The sequence below is a fragment of the Trachurus japonicus genome, chromosome 24, assembly GCF_045865225.1.
Source record: "Trachurus japonicus isolate A0001 chromosome 24, Traja_1.0".
NCBI lineage: Eukaryota > Metazoa > Chordata > Actinopteri > Carangiformes > Carangidae > Trachurus > Trachurus japonicus.
Window position 1 is genome coordinate 12,919,920 of NC_140930.1, and position 16,063 is coordinate 12,935,982.

Consider the following 16,063-nt stretch of genomic DNA (forward strand, 5'->3'; position numbering starts at 1 on the left):
AATCCCGTGATCGTCTTTCCCCTTTTCATTGGAAATTGCAACCAAACGCAGCACAATGTGGCATCGTGATGATACTACCGGAAGGTAAACATACGCCGGCGCCAACGGCTCTTCTCCCTAGTGCAAACTTTTTACATCACTGCCCCCAGGGTGCATTGCGGAGGTAGAATAATGGCTGCCTCCGTAGGTAAAAATATGTACTAAACAATGAGGATTTTTAAAGCAATGACAATAGTTTATCTGTTTCTAAAAACATATTCATGTAGAAGAGAACAATCAGATTTATCCAGGCTTATAAGTCATCATAGTCTGGAGTTCCTTTTAAGAAGGTGAATTAAAAAAAAAAAGTATGTAAAAATAGATAAAATGGCCTTAGACCTCAGAGGGTTAACACATAAACATGTCTTGTGTGTCTGTTCATTCAGTTGTAAGCAGCTGTGTGATTTGGTGTTTACGCTTGGAGTGTTTTGGGGGCCACAAACAAAATCTTGATAGGGCCACCAAAATCTCAGGGCCGGCCCTGAATAAGGGGTACCGGAAGCTGGTTGCTTGTTTTGTTTGTTTATTTTTTGCGAAATTGCAGTCCTGAAACTGCAGACCTTGGTGTGCAGTCCTTAAAGTGTGGTCCGAAGAGTAGCTACAATCCTCAAACTGCGGTCCACTTTGACCCACTCGTGCTTTCCTTGGGCGAGTAAATTCACTCCCAACTGTAATAACTCCCTCCTTTTATGGTAACAACTTAGATCCTGTCTGTCACTCCACAGTCAGTGAAACCTGAATAACCAAATAACACAAGTTCATTCATTCATTATAAATACAGAATGCCATACCTTGTCGCCCGGGGCGGGTTTTTTTTTTTTTTGCCTCACTTGTTGTGAGCTGTGACAGATATGCTATGCCGCGTGACAAACCGTCAGACCGTCAGTCCGAGGCGACACGGTAAGTTACCTGGCTGCCAAACACACCTGCAGTTAACTACAGGTAATTACCCTCCAGCTGGTGGTGGGACCGCTTTCCTCCTCGCTGCTTTCCCATCGCTCCCTCTCTCGGCAACAACACACACACTTACACAGTATTTCTATTTCTCTGGCCTTTTAAAACGTGACTTTGTGAAAAACACTGCTTCATACCACTTCTATTTAACAACAGTCATGTCGGTGCTAAAACGTGGAGCTGCTGCGCAACCGGTTTATTTCTGCCTTCGCCCTTTGTCGCATTGGATTTAAAGGAGAAGTGTGCGGTGCTGGGAATTGGACTTAACTTATAGATACTGTAATGGTTGTCGGGATGTGCGAGGGAGGGAAGAAAAAAAATGATTGTCTCTAATCCCAGTCGTGTCCTGCGGTGAATTTTTTGGAGACGGGACTCACAACTCACCCCCCCGGCAGCGGAGGAAGTCTGTGCAGAGACCCGGAGAAGGAGCCCGCCGGACGGCTGAGAAGCGAACTGGAAGTCGTCCAGCTGGCAGGCTGAGCAGGTAGGATGAATGAAACCGTGGGGTAGCACAGCAGCGATGTGCGCAGTGTGTGGGGTGTGCAATTTAAACAGCGTGTGTGATATAAAGCCAGACCAGTTAGTATAAGATAAAAATCTACTTGCCTCTGATAGGGCGGTTTATTATGGGGAGGAAAATGACATAAAAATGACTTGATTCAAAACTTCATTCACCAAATGGGCGGTTTAAAGTTGCGTGGCTCGTTGAAGACAGCAGTGTTTAGTAGCCTATGTTTAAATTTCGATATATACGGCATACCATTCATCAAGCTGCGCATATATCTCTAAATAAATAAATAACAGCTCAGACTGCAGATTTAAGTTATCATCCAGCCCAATCCTCAATACTGAGGAAATCTGCGGTGATGACTCAGTAGTAAAAAATGAAATCATTATGAAACATCATTGTATCATGGGACATCATGGGTATGCCAGATTTGTCTGGGGACAACACCGGCGTCTTATCGGTGGGTTAATTATGACTTTTAATGTTTGTGTGTTATTTATAGCCACGTCAACCTTAAATCACTACATTGTCCAATGGGGTTTGGTGTAGACAATTGATACCTGGGAATCGGCCATGTGTGATAATAACGTCCCAGCTGTACTGCAGGGGAAGTGTCTGCACCTTCCTTCTTTCTCTTTTTTGCATGGATGTCACTATTTTAACACGTCTGCTCTTTTTTAAGACTTATATTTTTGTTACTTAATGTTGTATCTTGTGAAAACTTAAACTGACACTTTGATTTTTGTGTTGTATTTGTTTTTTAATCAGAACATATAGCCAAATCTTATTCCTGCTGTTTTTTCTAGCTTGTTGTCATATCATGGAGCTCATTAAAGACTTCCTGAAAAGAAGTCTTGAGGCTCTTTTCTAGACATGTTGCACTCCTTATTTTCTTCTGGAGCAAAAGTTCAGTGGTGAGTCATACTCACTGAGGATGTATGTTTACCCCCCCCCCCCCCCTCCCCCCTTGTCCAGGCAGCAGTGGGCTTCACAAATCAGAGGACACAGTGAAGGACACTGGGGCAGCCGGTCCACACGTCTCCTCCTGTTGGATCATGGGTAACCACACTGGCAAAGACAGTCATGGCCCCACAGGTACCACAGCAACACAAACCCTCACACAGGTGTTTCTGTTCTGAATGGCAATGATGGATTTAATATTCTTTTATACTTTTTTACTGTAAAAGCTCTTCTTCAAAGTCCAGGTGACTGAAAATATTGTCCTTAGTTTGTTGCACAGCTCCTGCCCAGTTTTCTCTCACGATCTTCAACTGATACATATTTTATATACTGTATAGCTACTCGACTATTTTTAGGCATCGTCTTCCTGGCGGCAAGATAGAAGATAGTTTTTTTGTTTGTTTGCGTGTTTCATTATGTGTAATTCCAAGTGACAACAAACTGACTCACACTTGGATCAAAAGTCCTGTGAAGATTTTATTCTTTTGTGATGTGGAAGAGTAACAGGACATTTTACACTGAGGACGGCATCAGCTGAAACTAGTGACTGCAGTAATATCATCCTAGGCTACTTGTAGATGAGAGGGGGGGAAAAAAACTTCCTCCAGTGAGCTTCTGTAGATTTACCCAGTTTGTCCAAATGAAATCCTGGCATGAGGGGCTGTATGATGACAGAAACATCTCTTGGCACATGGGAAGTGTTGAATCAGAGCTTTCAAAGGATTCAGTGAATGTTGAATCAGCTACGTCATATTTTTTTTTGGCTCCTCTCTTGGTTCAAAGCATCGCAGCCCAGCTGTCACTGGTTTAATGTGTGAAATTGCCGCTGTGCAGCATTAGACGGCCTGTTTTCTAACCGGAGACGTTCAGTCTTCCGGCCGCTCTGGCTAATTCTCACTTACAGCTGTTTAAAATGCTGCTCCTGCCTTTGATCTCGGGGCTGTCAGTGCACAGGAAGTGGGCTCAAACCGGAGGATGAGAATAGCTCCTCTGCCGTAGCTGAACAGACTACATAATGCTGCTGCTGCTGCTGCTGCTGCTGCTGCTGCTGCTGCTACCGGGGAAATGATGAGGCTGCAGAATCCTGCAGCAAAACACAAGGGCAAGGAGGGGAAGCAGGGAAAAGATCAGAGTGGGAGCAGGTGGAGATCCGTGTAGCCCGCCGAAGTCTGCACGAGTTAATCAGTGCACACCGTGAACAGCATCCTGTCGGCAACATACAGGAACCACATCACGCTGACATTAGTTGTCAAGGTGAAACTTTAGAGACTGCATCACCACCTAGAGACCGAGAGAAACTGATAATAATGATAATAAAAATAATGCAGCAACATTACGCTTAATCTTTGAATATATATTTAGAAAGATGATGATGGATGTTTTTGCCTGGTGGAAACAGAGAGAGCAGCTGTTGGATAGTAGATCTGGGTAAATTTGCCTTTCTTCCTGGACCTTGCCACATGGGAGCTGTGTGTGTGTGTGTGTGTGTGTGTGTGCCAAGACATTGGCAGGACAGGAGAGGGTTTTTGCTGCATCAGTCAGCCCAGGACAGTAAATAAGGGAGTGGACACTGAGGGCTTACATCTGCATCGAGGGAAAGAAGAAGGAGGGGGGTGGGGGGCTTTGAACTCAGCACATTTTTCATTTTGTAGTAGATGATTTTTAAAGCTTAGAGCTGTGGTCCTTTTTTTTTTCTTTCACTTTGATGCCTTTTCTCTTTCTCCTGCTCCTCTTCTGTTGTACTATTTTTCCCCCCTCTCAGGTTCTCCTCTAGATTTCTTTCACACGCCTCCCACCACGCCCTCGGAGGCAGAGCTGAATGCCATGGCCTCCTCTAATAAGCCACAGACGCCACCACCGGCCGACAGCAGCACCACCCCCTCCTCCGCCACTCCGGTCGGAGAGTGGACGCAGAAACCGTCCGCTCCCGCAGAATGGGCTGTGATAAGCGTAGACAGCGCCACGTCCTCGGAGGCGAATGTGAGCGATGCAGCAGCAGCAGGGAGGCTGGCGAAGGCGGCGGCGGTCAGCCCGGGCAGCCCAGCATCTCTGCCCCCGTCCAGAGGATCGCCCTCGGAGCAGAGCTGGCAGGAGAGGGACAGCGGACTGGAGCCGCAGCCTGCAGCAGAGAGAGTCGGAGAGGAGATAACTCTGGTGCTACTCAGTCTGATGGAGCACTACAGGGCCTCCGTGGGCCTGACCCCCACCGCCGACGTGACCACCGGAGCTGTCGGTAGGCCGTCTGTTGTCGTTGGTGTCCTCTGCACCTTTTTAAAAAACTATTGACTTCTTCTGTCTGAGGAAATCAAAAGCAGCACCATCTGTGTCCTGCTCCCACTTAAATATAAATGAACGGTCTCCTCAGAGAGACATGCTTTAAAAAAAATGTTAACTTGTACTTACTTAAAGCAGAAGTAAGTGATATTTTTGTGTTAATATAAGTCTTAAATAGTTATATCTTCCGACAGCAATCACTTACATGTGTGTTTGGACTGAAACACGGGTCTGTCAGTCACTCTGCTCTGCTCTGAGCCGAAGAGAAAACATTTATCGTATCCTACAGTTTTTATCCAATGAGGAGAGAGAACGGCATGCAGGGCTGTGTGTGCAGCCAAGGAACGCCGTGAATGTGGCGACGTAGCGACGAGGACTGTTATGGTGCGTTCCAGGAAACTCGTATTTTTCCGACCGTGAAGTGGTACCAGTTCGATCTGGTACGAGTTCACCGGTCGGAAGTTACGAGTGGCCGTTATAGTGACTTTCACCGGTAAAACAGGTCGGAAAAACACGAGTGGGTTGCCTGAAACGCTACAAAGTCGTAAGTTGTGACTTGAAGCTGTAATTTACGATTTCAAAAGCCTGCCTGGAACGCAGCATTAGCGAAAACGACTGGACCACTTACTTCTGCTTTAATGTCCCTTTGCACTCAAAAGTGTATTTAGTTTTTGTCACTTCACTTTGTGTTCGAGCTTCACTGTGCAGAAAGATGTGGAGTTTGACAGTAAAAGGCATTTTTTCATTTATCTACTGAAGAAGAAGGGTTTTCTTTAAAGTGTTTTTTAAGTCGCTATTGAGCCGTTAACCCACAGATGAATTTAAAAGCATTAAAAGTCTTTGAATTTTATAGTTTTTATGAACTGGGTGTGTGTGGTTTGCCTCAAGGGTCACAACAACAATTCAGGTTCAAAAACAAACCTGCTAAACCATTTTACCTCTTAATGTGATGAGAACGTCCTGTCAAAAAAAAAAACTATTTAACCTGTTGTGAAATGGTGCTATATGATAGTAACAGTGATTAATATAGTGATTATAGATGTCAGCCTTTGATTTCACTCAAACTTTCTTGCTGTTTTGTTTGTCAGAGCTGCTCAGGAAGTTGATCACAGAGAGAGATGAGCTGGTTGAGGAAGTGGACACACTGAAGGACACACTGAGGGTGAGATGTTACTCCACATCACATGGTACTTTCACCTCTAGACATAACATTTCTTGAACCTCGTTTTTTTCCCATGTAGCTTAATATTAGCTTTATTTTAACTTTGAAGATAAAGGACAGTAAATTGCTTTTGTGTTGGAGTAATAATGAAATTAATAATAAATGTCTAATTCAGTTTAATTTGCATTTTTAGTCACTGAAGCAGACTTATTCAAGTAGCTGAAAAAAACGTTGATTACTTGCTTGTGCCTTGAGTGTTGCATTTTCACAGTGTATATAGAATAAGAGATCAGAGGTATCAAAAACTACAAAGGACACAGAGAGCCTCTCTGAGAAATATCATCTGTTAAATTCATCTAGCAGTGTTTCTTTTCTCCTCCACAGATGGAGAGGCTGGAGTGGCATCAGTTCCAGTGTGACCTGCAGGTCGCCGTGTCGGTGGCCGACCGGCTGCGGGGGGAGGCGGAGCAGGCTCTGGGTTCGCTCCAGCAGAGCCACAGGGCCGTGGAGGAGCAGCTCGCCCGGGCCCTCGGCAGACAGGAGGAGAGCGACAGAGAGCTGGAGAGTCTGCGAGCCGAGCACGGCGACGTCTGCAGAGAGCTAAGTGAACTCACCCTGCAGCAGCGGCAGGAGCGAGCCGAGCTGGACGCCCTGAGGAACGCACGCGGGGTGAAAGACGCAACAGATGGCGATGGTAAACGGGCGGAGAGACGAGACTCTGTGGAAGAGCAGGGGAAGGAAACAATGTGCAATGTTGTGGAGGAAACTGAAGCAGAGACCGAAACTACAGATGCGGAAACACAAGAGGAGCATGCGGAGAGTACAGACGTGGAAAGTGAAGGTGCAGGTCAGGACGACCCTGAGGACGGATCGGGGAACATGCAGCTGACGGGGAAGGGGGTCGCCGAGGGATACCTTCGTAGTTTAGCTGCACTGGAGAAAAGGAAAGAGGAGGGACGTGGGCAGAGAGATCCCAGGAGGATTGTGATGCTGTCTGAAAGATCTTGGTGAGTCTACTTTTACGTACATGAACGTTCAGCCTCGCCACTTCACAGCAGCATCTTATGAAACAGGCGCTTTTTTTTTTTTTTTTTTTTGTCTTTCAGGAGTTTGTCTCGTCTTCCGCTGCCCACCGACTCCTCCAGTCAAAATGGGACCTTAAGAAACACAAGCACAACACTGCCACTATGCAAGGTGCAACAGCCGCTGATGAACAACATGTTTCATTACATCACCACAATAACACGTCATCTTTATACGTAATCATAATGTATCTTGTTTCTAAATGACTTTACTCCAGAAAGAGGCGCCAACAAAAGGGAGAAGGATGGACCGGATCTTACAGCGGCAGGACAGTTGGTCCAGCTTTTATACAGGTGAGTTTAAGTCAACCAGTGCACTATTGTTTAAATGTATGTCTGTTTGTTTGTTTTTTTTACAGCTGAATAATAATATGTAGATGTATAATATGTATTTGTGTCCTGCAGGAAAACAGGATGAAGACCAAAGTTCAGATTCCTTCAAGTATGTCACTGCTAGCTCCTTTTTATTTATTTATTTACATTTCATCAAGTCACATTCAAACCAAGCCACAATCTTAGCACACTTGAATCTGCAGAAAGTTTTTTTTCTTGCAGTTCTTAAGTTTTGATTTGCATTAAACTAACTTGCATGACTCCTCATCTCCTTATTATCATTTAAAATCTCATTATATCGGGTTTTACAATGTCATTTTACTACTGTTAATTTGTTTTTTTAGGAGTCTGTAGTTGCTGTAAACTGATCCTTAGTTGAAATGTTTTTCTCGACCCTCAGACCTCAGGATGGTTTCAGTGCTCTGCTGCGGCGACACGGCGGCTCCAGAAGAAACTCCCTCCTGCGCTGGTGCCAGAATCGGACACAAGGTTATAAGGTGAGAAAAGTGTAATTTTTTAACATCAGTGGGATCTTATTGAGATAAATGTCAGAAATCCATTTTACACATAAAATCTGATTATCATCATCATCATCAAATGTGTTTTTATAACAGAATATTGACATCACCAACTTCAGTAGCAGCTGGGAAGACGGTTTGGCGTTCTGTGCTGTTTATCACACATATTTACCAAATCACATCCCGTATGACGGCCTCAACCCAGAAGACAAGGTAAAACTGCTGGTGGCTCTCCAAGCAAAAACATGTAATATACAGATCAAAACCATATCAGCAACCCAGGCATAAATATTGATCGCATCTAAAGTTGTGAAATGAGGCATACAAGTGTAACAAGTTCATCAAACCTCATTACCAGATTATATTATTCAAGCCAGTGCAAAACAGGAGTTCAAAACACTGTTAAGGCAGTAGCTTATAATATTTTATGAACTGTGATTGGTTTGTGTGTGACCAAATTATATGAAACACCCTTTTCTTTTTCATTATGAAATACTGTTAACTTGTATTTTCTTATATATTTTCCTGGGTGGATGTATTTGAGAACTTTGTAGGCGAACTATTGTGTCCATTGTATGTTGTGTAAGTGGTTTGTATTGGACCCCAGGAAGAAAATCCACGCCATTGGGCAAGTGTATAAGAAAGATCCAAAAAAATCAATAACTCACTGCAAAACTACTCCAGATGTGTTGGATCCTAAACTCAAAGAATAAAATGAAACATCACACTGTTGATCATTTGTTGAAGACCAAACACTGTTAACAGAGTGAGAACTGATGATTGACTGTGCAGGTTTGTTTGGTTCTTTTACAATAATCCACACCTGAACGGTACGTCTCCAGAAATGTGAATGTGAGTCGATACCAAAGCTGCTTCTGACTTAACGTTAACGTTGTTTCCACAGAAGGAAAATTTGGACCTCGCTTTTAAGACAGGAGAGACTGTGGGAATCACAGCCGCACTGGTGAGACTTCGGATTATCTAAAAATATATACATATTTGGGAAATTACAAATTGTGCAGTTTAGTAAAATGTAACACTAGTCATCCGTTCCGTATGAACAGAATATTTACTCACAGTTTTGTGCGCTCTGTTCTTCTGACCTTTTATCTTTCCGTGTTCACTGTGACAGACAGTGGAGGAGATGCTGAAGGCGGACGGACCGGACTGGCAGCGGGTACTGGGTTATGTTGAAAGCATTTTCCGTCACTTTGAGATGTGAAGTCGACTCCTCTCCTCTTTGCTCTTGGTTCTTTTTTCTTTCTTTTTCTTTTTTTATAATAATGACTGATTTAACTGGAAGGACTAAACCACTGTTGACCACGAGAGGGAGCTCTCTTCATCTCGAGCTCACCAGCCAGGATTTCCACTGTAGCAGCAATATTATTAGACTTTATATGATTTTATGTGTTGATACTGTCTCCTCCTCCACAAACACACAGTAATGGCTGTTGTGTAATACTTAGATGAAGGAAGCTGGACTGTGTTTTGGACTTTAAATAATTTTATATTTCTACAAACTGTACATTACAGTCACACTGGATTCAAATGCTGCTGGGTGAATATCCACAGAGGACAAACAACTGTTTTCACATTTGCTACTGGGTGCTGGGTACACTGGTTTTTGCACTTTGCCTTTAGGGGGAAAAAATAGCACTTTATGATGTATATTTAAGTGAATGATTTCATAATCTGGGACACTTGTGTTGTATTTATCTTGACTAATAAAATACTTAGTTTTAGTCATTAACCTCTCCTGCCATGATGCAGTGCCGTCATATCCGCATGCACCCAAAGTTAAACAAACAAAAACAAAGGGAGGGGGAGGACGTGAAACCATGAATTTTTATATGCTGTAATGATATTTTAACCTTAAAAACTACAGAATGTGTAAAGAAAGTTGCCTTTGAGTAAATGTATATATGTAAATGTGTGTAATCGCTTCAGTATTTTTAAAACATATGACGTTGTTGCTGCCAAAGTCTGATTGCAATAATAAAGTTCTGTATAATGTAAAAATGTTTTTAACTCCATTATTAACACACAGGTTCACAGAAAATCTTTCAATTTTAATATACAACAAAAATGACATTTGACAACATTTGACAGAATATAAAAATGGTATAAAAGAATGATATAAAAGATGGCATTAAAGGAAATGTTTAATGTTCAATGACAAATGTAACCGTGTTACATAACAAATAAATATTGAAACATTTCAAAGGCAATAATTTAACAAGTTTTACAAGGATGCTTTAAATGAAACCATGGTTTAGATAAAGTATGTGTTTAATCCTCGCTGGAACGCATTAGTGTGATGAGTTTTCCTAAATCTCTAAGACACGGTAATGGTCACACAGATCCAACGCAATAAAAGAAAAGTAACCCTGCAATTGAAACAGTGCATGTAAATAGTTTCTATGAAGCTGGAATGGCGCCTCCTATAGGCGGCGTTGACAGAGGAGGCAGGAGGAGAGACTTGAGCTTCACTGACATGGCTGCAATTTCAGGGTCCTGGGTTTCATACATCTTCACCAGTCTGGCAAATTTTAGGACGCCTGGAAGTAAAGCAGAGGCGAGATGATAAACTGTGTGTCATCTGTCTTTAAAGGGATAGTTCACCCAAAATTCAAATTTCACTCATTATCTACTCACCCTCATGTCGACACAGGCCTGGGAGAAGTTTCAGACACAGGCAGAGCACTAAACTGAGATACTGGGAGCTTCCGCTACAAACAAGCTTAAAATATAGACTTATTCAATTTTTTTCGGAACAATTTCTCATGTTGGGGCTTCAATACAAGAGGGACATTACAGACGGGTACTATGGAGGTATTTGGATGTTTTTTGGTGTGTCTTTTTGGACGAAGAAAAGTGAGCCCCGTTCGCTACCATCATATGGACATGCGGTGCTGCACGGAGCCCCGCTGTAACTCAGAGAAGGCACGGAGGACTCTGAAACTTCTCCCAACCCTTAGTCGACATGAGGGTGAGTAGATAATGAGTAGTTCTGGCTTTGCTCTCACACGAAAAAACTATGGGCAGACCTTAGCAAATTTATTATTGACTCTTTTACAATAGATTTTATTTTACTTTGGGAAAATGTTGTTTTTGGTTTCCATAAGTATCCCAAGAAAGAAGGAAAATGTTACTTTTTAATAAATCTGTTTTTATTTTTTGCAAAATTTCATATTCATGAAAGTAAATTTTCTAAGAAAACCCCTTGCTTTTATGTTTTTCAAAAAGAAATGGAACTTTATTTTAAGCTAATCACCAAATCAGCAAATGAAAAGGCTATTAAAACCATAGACCGTTGTAATATGTATAACCTTGTTGTATAATGAACATCACCCCTGGCACATGTTCTTTGTATTTTCATTGTATACTGTTCCCTGTATACTATTTGTACCTGTCAACTTCTTTTAAATAAAGCTAGAAACAAAAAAAAATTGAATTTTGGGTGAACTATCCCTTTAATGCAGTCCATTTATCAATATTGTTTATTTCACTGTGATACACAAGCTCCTAAAGTTATGTGATTGAACTGTACTGCAGTATTTATGACCCACTTCCTAGGAGTAAATAATATCCCCCTTTTCAGAGTGGTGTTTATGCAAAAGGATTTATCTGCATAACACACAGTCGTATAAATTAATGACTTGGCACCAGAATCTACAGGTCAGAGCTGAGAAACTGCTGCTTTACCCTCTCCCTCGTTGTTGAATCCGTAGGCTTTGATGACCTCCTGCTGAATCTGCGTGGCCACAGGAAGCACGAGCTGCAGCATCTTGCCCATGTCGTTGCAGGCGCTCTCTCGAGCCTCCTCCATCCTCGCAGCGTTTTCTGGCACCGAGAAGGCCTGGATCACCTCACTCAGCACCACTGTGAAGCAAGAACAACATCAGGTACTCCGGGTCTACACTGTTTATATATTATACAGTATAACTGTTAGGCTATTTAAAGGGATAGTTCAACATTTTGGGAAAATTTGCCTATTGCCATAATCCGTATTGTCATAGGAGTCATAGTTCATTACCTTTTATTGTTGGTGCAATGGAGGTGAATGGTACAGGTTCCCTTTCCCTCATCAAACTCATCAAATACACAATCCAACAACTCCAAAACACTCTCATGGAGAAGTTGTGACCTGCACATTCGTCACGCTATGAAATAATCATGTATAATTACGTAACATTACGACACGCAAAGCAAATACGCTTTTGAAATCACTCCGCCCAGCAGCCGTGTCTGAAATGTAGTTCCGGCTACGCATTTGCCTTGAAAACAACTCGTAATAAATGTTACATGATTATTTCATAGCTCGGTGAATGTGCGGGTCACAACTTGTCCACAAGAGCGTTTTGGAGTTGTTGGATTGTGTATTTGATGAGTATTGAGCTGCCATTGTGTTCACTGAGCAGCTCACGTCTCTGCCCCGCAGATCTCAAAACAACATGCACTGATAATTGAAGGTAATGAACCTACTGCTATTACTATGGGGATTATGGCAATAGGCGAATTTGCCAAAATGTTGAACTAACTATCCCTTTAATATTACATAAGAAACAGACTTGGTGTGCCTTACAATAAATGCAACCTACACAAAGACAATCATAAGCCCACATCATTGCACAGAGGTCAAACTAAATCATCAACACACACGTTCATTTCAAGCATTAAAAAACTCCAAAGATGTACTGCAACGAATTAAATCTTGACAGTTAAAAACACCAAATGCCTGAACATTTATTCACAATCAAGCACCACCTCAGAGAGAAAGAGAAAAAGGGAAACTTGCTCTTCTTACCTCTGGTCTGCTCAACCGTCAGGGTCGGCTGCTGCGCTGGAGCTGAGGCCATGTCTGTAGAGGAACAAGCGACAAAACAACAAGATATTTATACAGTGATCAAAACAAATGAACCCAATCTGCTGCTGTTGGTGGCCAGCTGGATTAGTAGAAAATCTCAATAATACTGTACAAACATAATACTCGTCATTCTCGGAAAACATTTCCCAAATGTTCACTAGTTCCCGTTTTGCACAAATAATTTGCTGCTGAATTCAAACTTAAATTTCAAAATTATCTGTAGGTCTTGTACTGTTACGGACATTATGTTGAGCTCTGACAAACTGTGACTCACATTTTTCAGCTGACTTGTTGATATCTTTGTTAAATTAAGCGATTGATCTGTCAATCCAGAATATCACTGCAGGTTAATCAATAACAAAAATGACTGTAACAAGCTGTATTTTCTATTTTTCAGATATATAAACAACGCTGGAAACAGTGTGGCACTGGCAACAAGAGTTACATTAGAGTTAAAGATACTTTGTTGTTACAGCAGCAACAAACAAAAGACCACATACACACAACATACACAGAATACACAAACACAAACATATTATACGACTCATTCAAAGCATGAATAAATAGATAAAAGCAGTAATAAAGATTAAAAAAGGGCAGTGCCACAGATAAAAGGAAACACAGGTTACTGTAAGTTAAAAAACCAAGAGGTGAACCTGGATCCAGCTGTTACACAGTGCTGTCAGGTACTGTAATTAAGTAGTAGTACTCCTAGGTTACTTAAGTATATTCATCTTCTTAACCAAACGTGAACTAATGATCCACAATAACGAGGCAGCATAAAGGAGACGTGGTGTCGTTGGTGTCAGACGCTGTTTACGAGCTTTCATCGTTTACTTCCCTTATTTATAGATTACAAACTAATCTAATCTATTGTTCGCTTAAAAAGACAGATACACACATCGATACGATCCACGCCCACGTATATTTATAAGATGAATTATCAGCCACTGACAGATTAAAGTGTGAAGGTGAAGAAACTCACCGGTGATGATGAAAACAACCTAGCTTGTAGCACAGCGGTGGAAACCAAACGACGCCTTTTACGACAGCGGAAAGCGGGTTTACGACAGACGAAACATTTTTTTTTACGACATGACCTCCCTCCTTCCGGTAAACGCTGACGTAGAAGGTAAACAAGCTAGTAGAACGTGGAAGTGGTGTAAAATGTAGTAATTTAAAGTTAAATACAGTCGATATAAGCGTATTGGATGTGTTTTAAATCTCATCTAAAGCGAAGGGGGTTTTATTTTAATGAGCTCTTTTGAACTGACGACAGGGAATATTTATTAGTGTCGATGGAGCAGAAACTTGCAGACTTCAGAGCTCGACGAAAGGCAGAAAATGTTCCTAAAAAGGACGAGGAAGCTGATTCACAGCTCAGTGAACCGACAGGAGCTGCTCAGCCCGAAACAACACCAACAACAACAACAACGACAGCCGAGAGACAAGAGGCAGAAAACAACCGAGCTGCACCTCCGAGCTCCACAAAACAGGTAAGATGAACGACAACACTGTGAATCAAGTAGGAAGTTGGTTATATGATTGATCATTGTAATTTGCTCCAGTGCATCTGTGTGTTCAGATTTTAAACTTGGCAGTGGAGAATCAAGCCATAATTTAAGAACTAATAACTCCACCTACAATATGGTTTTGGAGGCAGCTGTCAATCGTAACAATGTAATGACTCAAAAAGCACAAGGTGTAGTGAAATAGTTAAATATGTGCTCCAAATTTAAAGTGTTTTTATAATCTTAATAACCCCTGGCATTGTATTTGCCCCTTTTTTAATCATTATTTTATTTATGTATTGTTTATTTGTGTTATTTCCCTTTCTAATGTTATTCCAGCACATTACTAATAATGTCATCTCAGCACTGTTATGATATTTGTGTAAATGATGTGCAACAAATAACGTTGAAGTATGTTGGAGAAAAAGTAACTTTGCTGATTGTTTTGTTTTTTTAATTTGTATTTGTATTTTATTTTCATTTGAAGACATACAACAATAAACACAGAATCAACAATAACACATGACAGCAACAAGAACAACAATCACAACGCTGCTGATTCATCAGTTATTCTGATTCATAACTATTTGTTTAACTTTTTTTTTTCTCTATCTCTTTCCTGTCCTCTTAGTTGTTGTTTGTTGTTTTTTTTATACCTTTAATTACACCATACCACTTCATAGGGGTCCTCATCCCAAGTACTGAGCCGGATCATGAACTTTACATTATTTCCCCTCCAGGACGGGACCGACTGGCTGCTGGACAGCGCTCTGGGAAGGTGGCTGGCATCGAAACAATCTGTGATCTCAAACGTTATCTTGCTCAAAGTGCTGCTGTGGCTGGTCCTGCTTGGCCTGTTTGTTGAGCTGGAGTTCGGCCTGCCCTTCTTCGTCATCTCCCTCTTCTACTGGCTCTACGAAGGCCTCCGCAGCCCAGCGGCCCGGGAGCCCGGAGAGCTGAGCGCTTACTCGGTCTTCAACCCAGACTGTCAGCCGCTGCTGGGCGCCCTCACTGCCGAGCAGCTGGAGGGAGAGATGGGATACAGACCTCTGGCAAACAGGAGATGAAGTGCTTGTGATATGGACATTTATATGAAATAATCAGGGATGTTTTTTTCACCTGAATGTTCAACTTGGATTGACTTCAAATGTTAACATCAACTACTCTTTGTATCACATAAAATTTTACACTTACCACTACTCCATGCTTCATCATGAAATATTGGTTTAAATTAAGATTTTTACACTTAACCCTTCACCCATGTTTCTCTTTTGAAGCAGTCTAATAAAGTCTAATTTGAGGCATGAAAGTTGGAGGTGACAAAACACTGATGATAAGATGCTGTTAATTTAAATGAGAAAATACTGTTTACCTGACAATAAGGTAAATGTAAAATGTAAATGGTTAATAAATTATTTTTGAAACTGCCAGCATTTGGCTTCTAGACTGATATGTTTTTTACATCTTGTTTGGCAGTGATATTTTCACTTCTCTACTTGTTGAAATGAGTGTTGTGTTAATTAACATTAATTAAACAAACAGACGTTTCTAAATAAAAATGTAAGGATTTGGGCTTCAGATGAAAGTGTTGTAGTTGCTCTTCATCCTCGCCAGCCAAACACAGCGGGCGCTTGGACCCATTAGCCGCTTTTTCACAAAGAGTAACTGTTGAACTGAACGAAGCGAGATGGTTCCCTCCTCGTACTTCCGCATTTGCTTCAAAGCTGCCAAGCCTAGCTTTCATTATGTAGTCTAAAATTAGCCCACTTAAATGTTAAATGTATCGGTTTTACCAAAGCTAAGACACGAGAATAGCGGTTTAAAGTCTAAGTTTGTGTAAAATGTACAGTGTTTT

The 16,063-nt window shown here is 41.6% G+C and overlaps 3 protein-coding genes across 4 annotated transcripts; 2 read left to right on the top strand and 1 right to left on the bottom strand.

Annotated features, from left to right (window-relative positions):
- The first annotated feature begins 1,030 nt into the window (after positions 1 to 1,030).
- Positions 1,031 to 9,470, top strand: LOC146961462 (uncharacterized). Its single transcript, XM_085770059.1, has 12 exons — positions 1,031 to 1,477; positions 2,477 to 2,596; positions 4,224 to 4,694; positions 5,824 to 5,897; positions 6,282 to 6,904; positions 7,004 to 7,091; positions 7,198 to 7,273; positions 7,385 to 7,421; positions 7,713 to 7,809; positions 7,927 to 8,043; positions 8,735 to 8,794; positions 8,963 to 9,470. Exons 2-12 carry the CDS (start codon positions 2,557 to 2,559, stop codon positions 9,050 to 9,052), a joined length of 1,773 nt encoding a protein of 590 aa, XP_085626185.1. The 5' UTR covers positions 1,031 to 1,477; positions 2,477 to 2,556; the 3' UTR covers positions 9,053 to 9,470.
- Positions 9,471 to 9,977: 507 nt separating this feature from the next.
- Positions 9,978 to 13,765, bottom strand: grcc10 (gene rich cluster, C10 gene). 2 transcript variants are annotated; one of them, XM_085770062.1, is made up of 4 exons: positions 13,683 to 13,765; positions 12,638 to 12,691; positions 11,536 to 11,712; positions 9,978 to 10,388 (listed from the first exon to the last, which is right to left on the bottom strand). In XM_085770062.1, the coding sequence occupies exons 2-4, from the start codon at positions 12,687 to 12,689 to the stop codon at positions 10,249 to 10,251; spliced, it is 369 nt and encodes a 122-aa protein (XP_085626188.1). In that variant the 5' UTR covers positions 12,690 to 12,691; positions 13,683 to 13,765; the 3' UTR covers positions 9,978 to 10,248. The 2 variants fall into 2 exon arrangements, with proteins under 2 accessions (XP_085626188.1, XP_085626187.1); XM_085770061.1 differs by having other exon boundaries at positions 12,638 to 12,692; positions 13,687 to 13,725.
- Positions 13,766 to 13,797: 32 nt separating this feature from the next.
- On the top strand, positions 13,798 to 15,567 carry saysd1 (SAYSVFN motif domain containing 1). Its single transcript, XM_085770060.1, has 2 exons — positions 13,798 to 14,193; positions 14,949 to 15,567. Exons 1-2 carry the CDS (start codon positions 13,996 to 13,998, stop codon positions 15,273 to 15,275), a joined length of 525 nt encoding a protein of 174 aa, XP_085626186.1. The 5' UTR covers positions 13,798 to 13,995; the 3' UTR covers positions 15,276 to 15,567.
- Positions 15,568 to 16,063: the final 496 nt, after the last annotated feature.

Excerpts from the sequence above, each read along its gene's own strand:
- LOC146961462 (XM_085770059.1), top strand. The coding sequence starts at position 2,557 with ATGGGTAACCACACTGGCAAAGACAGTCATGGCCCCACAG. Across the intron at positions 5,898-6,281 it reads CACTGAAGGACACACTGAGG|ATGGAGAGGCTGGAGTGGCA; the intron begins GTGAGATGTTAC and ends TCTCCTCCACAG. Across the intron at positions 7,810-7,926 it reads ATCGGACACAAGGTTATAAG|AATATTGACATCACCAACTT; the intron begins GTGAGAAAAGTG and ends TTTTTATAACAG.
- grcc10 (XM_085770062.1), bottom strand. The coding sequence starts at position 12,689 with ATGGCCTCAGCTCCAGCGCAGCAGCCGACCCTGACGGTTGAGCAGACC. Across the intron at positions 11,713-12,637 it reads GACGGTTGAGCAGACCAGAG|TGGTGCTGAGTGAGGTGATC; the intron begins GTAAGAAGAGCA and ends CTTGCTTCACAG. Across the intron at positions 10,389-11,535 it reads ATTCAACAACGAGGGAGAGG|GCGTCCTAAAATTTGCCAGA; the intron begins GTAAAGCAGCAG and ends CTTTACTTCCAG.
- saysd1 (XM_085770060.1), top strand. The coding sequence starts at position 13,996 with ATGGAGCAGAAACTTGCAGACTTCAGAGCTCGACGAAAGGCAGAAAAT. Across the intron at positions 14,194-14,948 it reads CTCCGAGCTCCACAAAACAG|GACGGGACCGACTGGCTGCT; the intron begins GTAAGATGAACG and ends TTTCCCCTCCAG.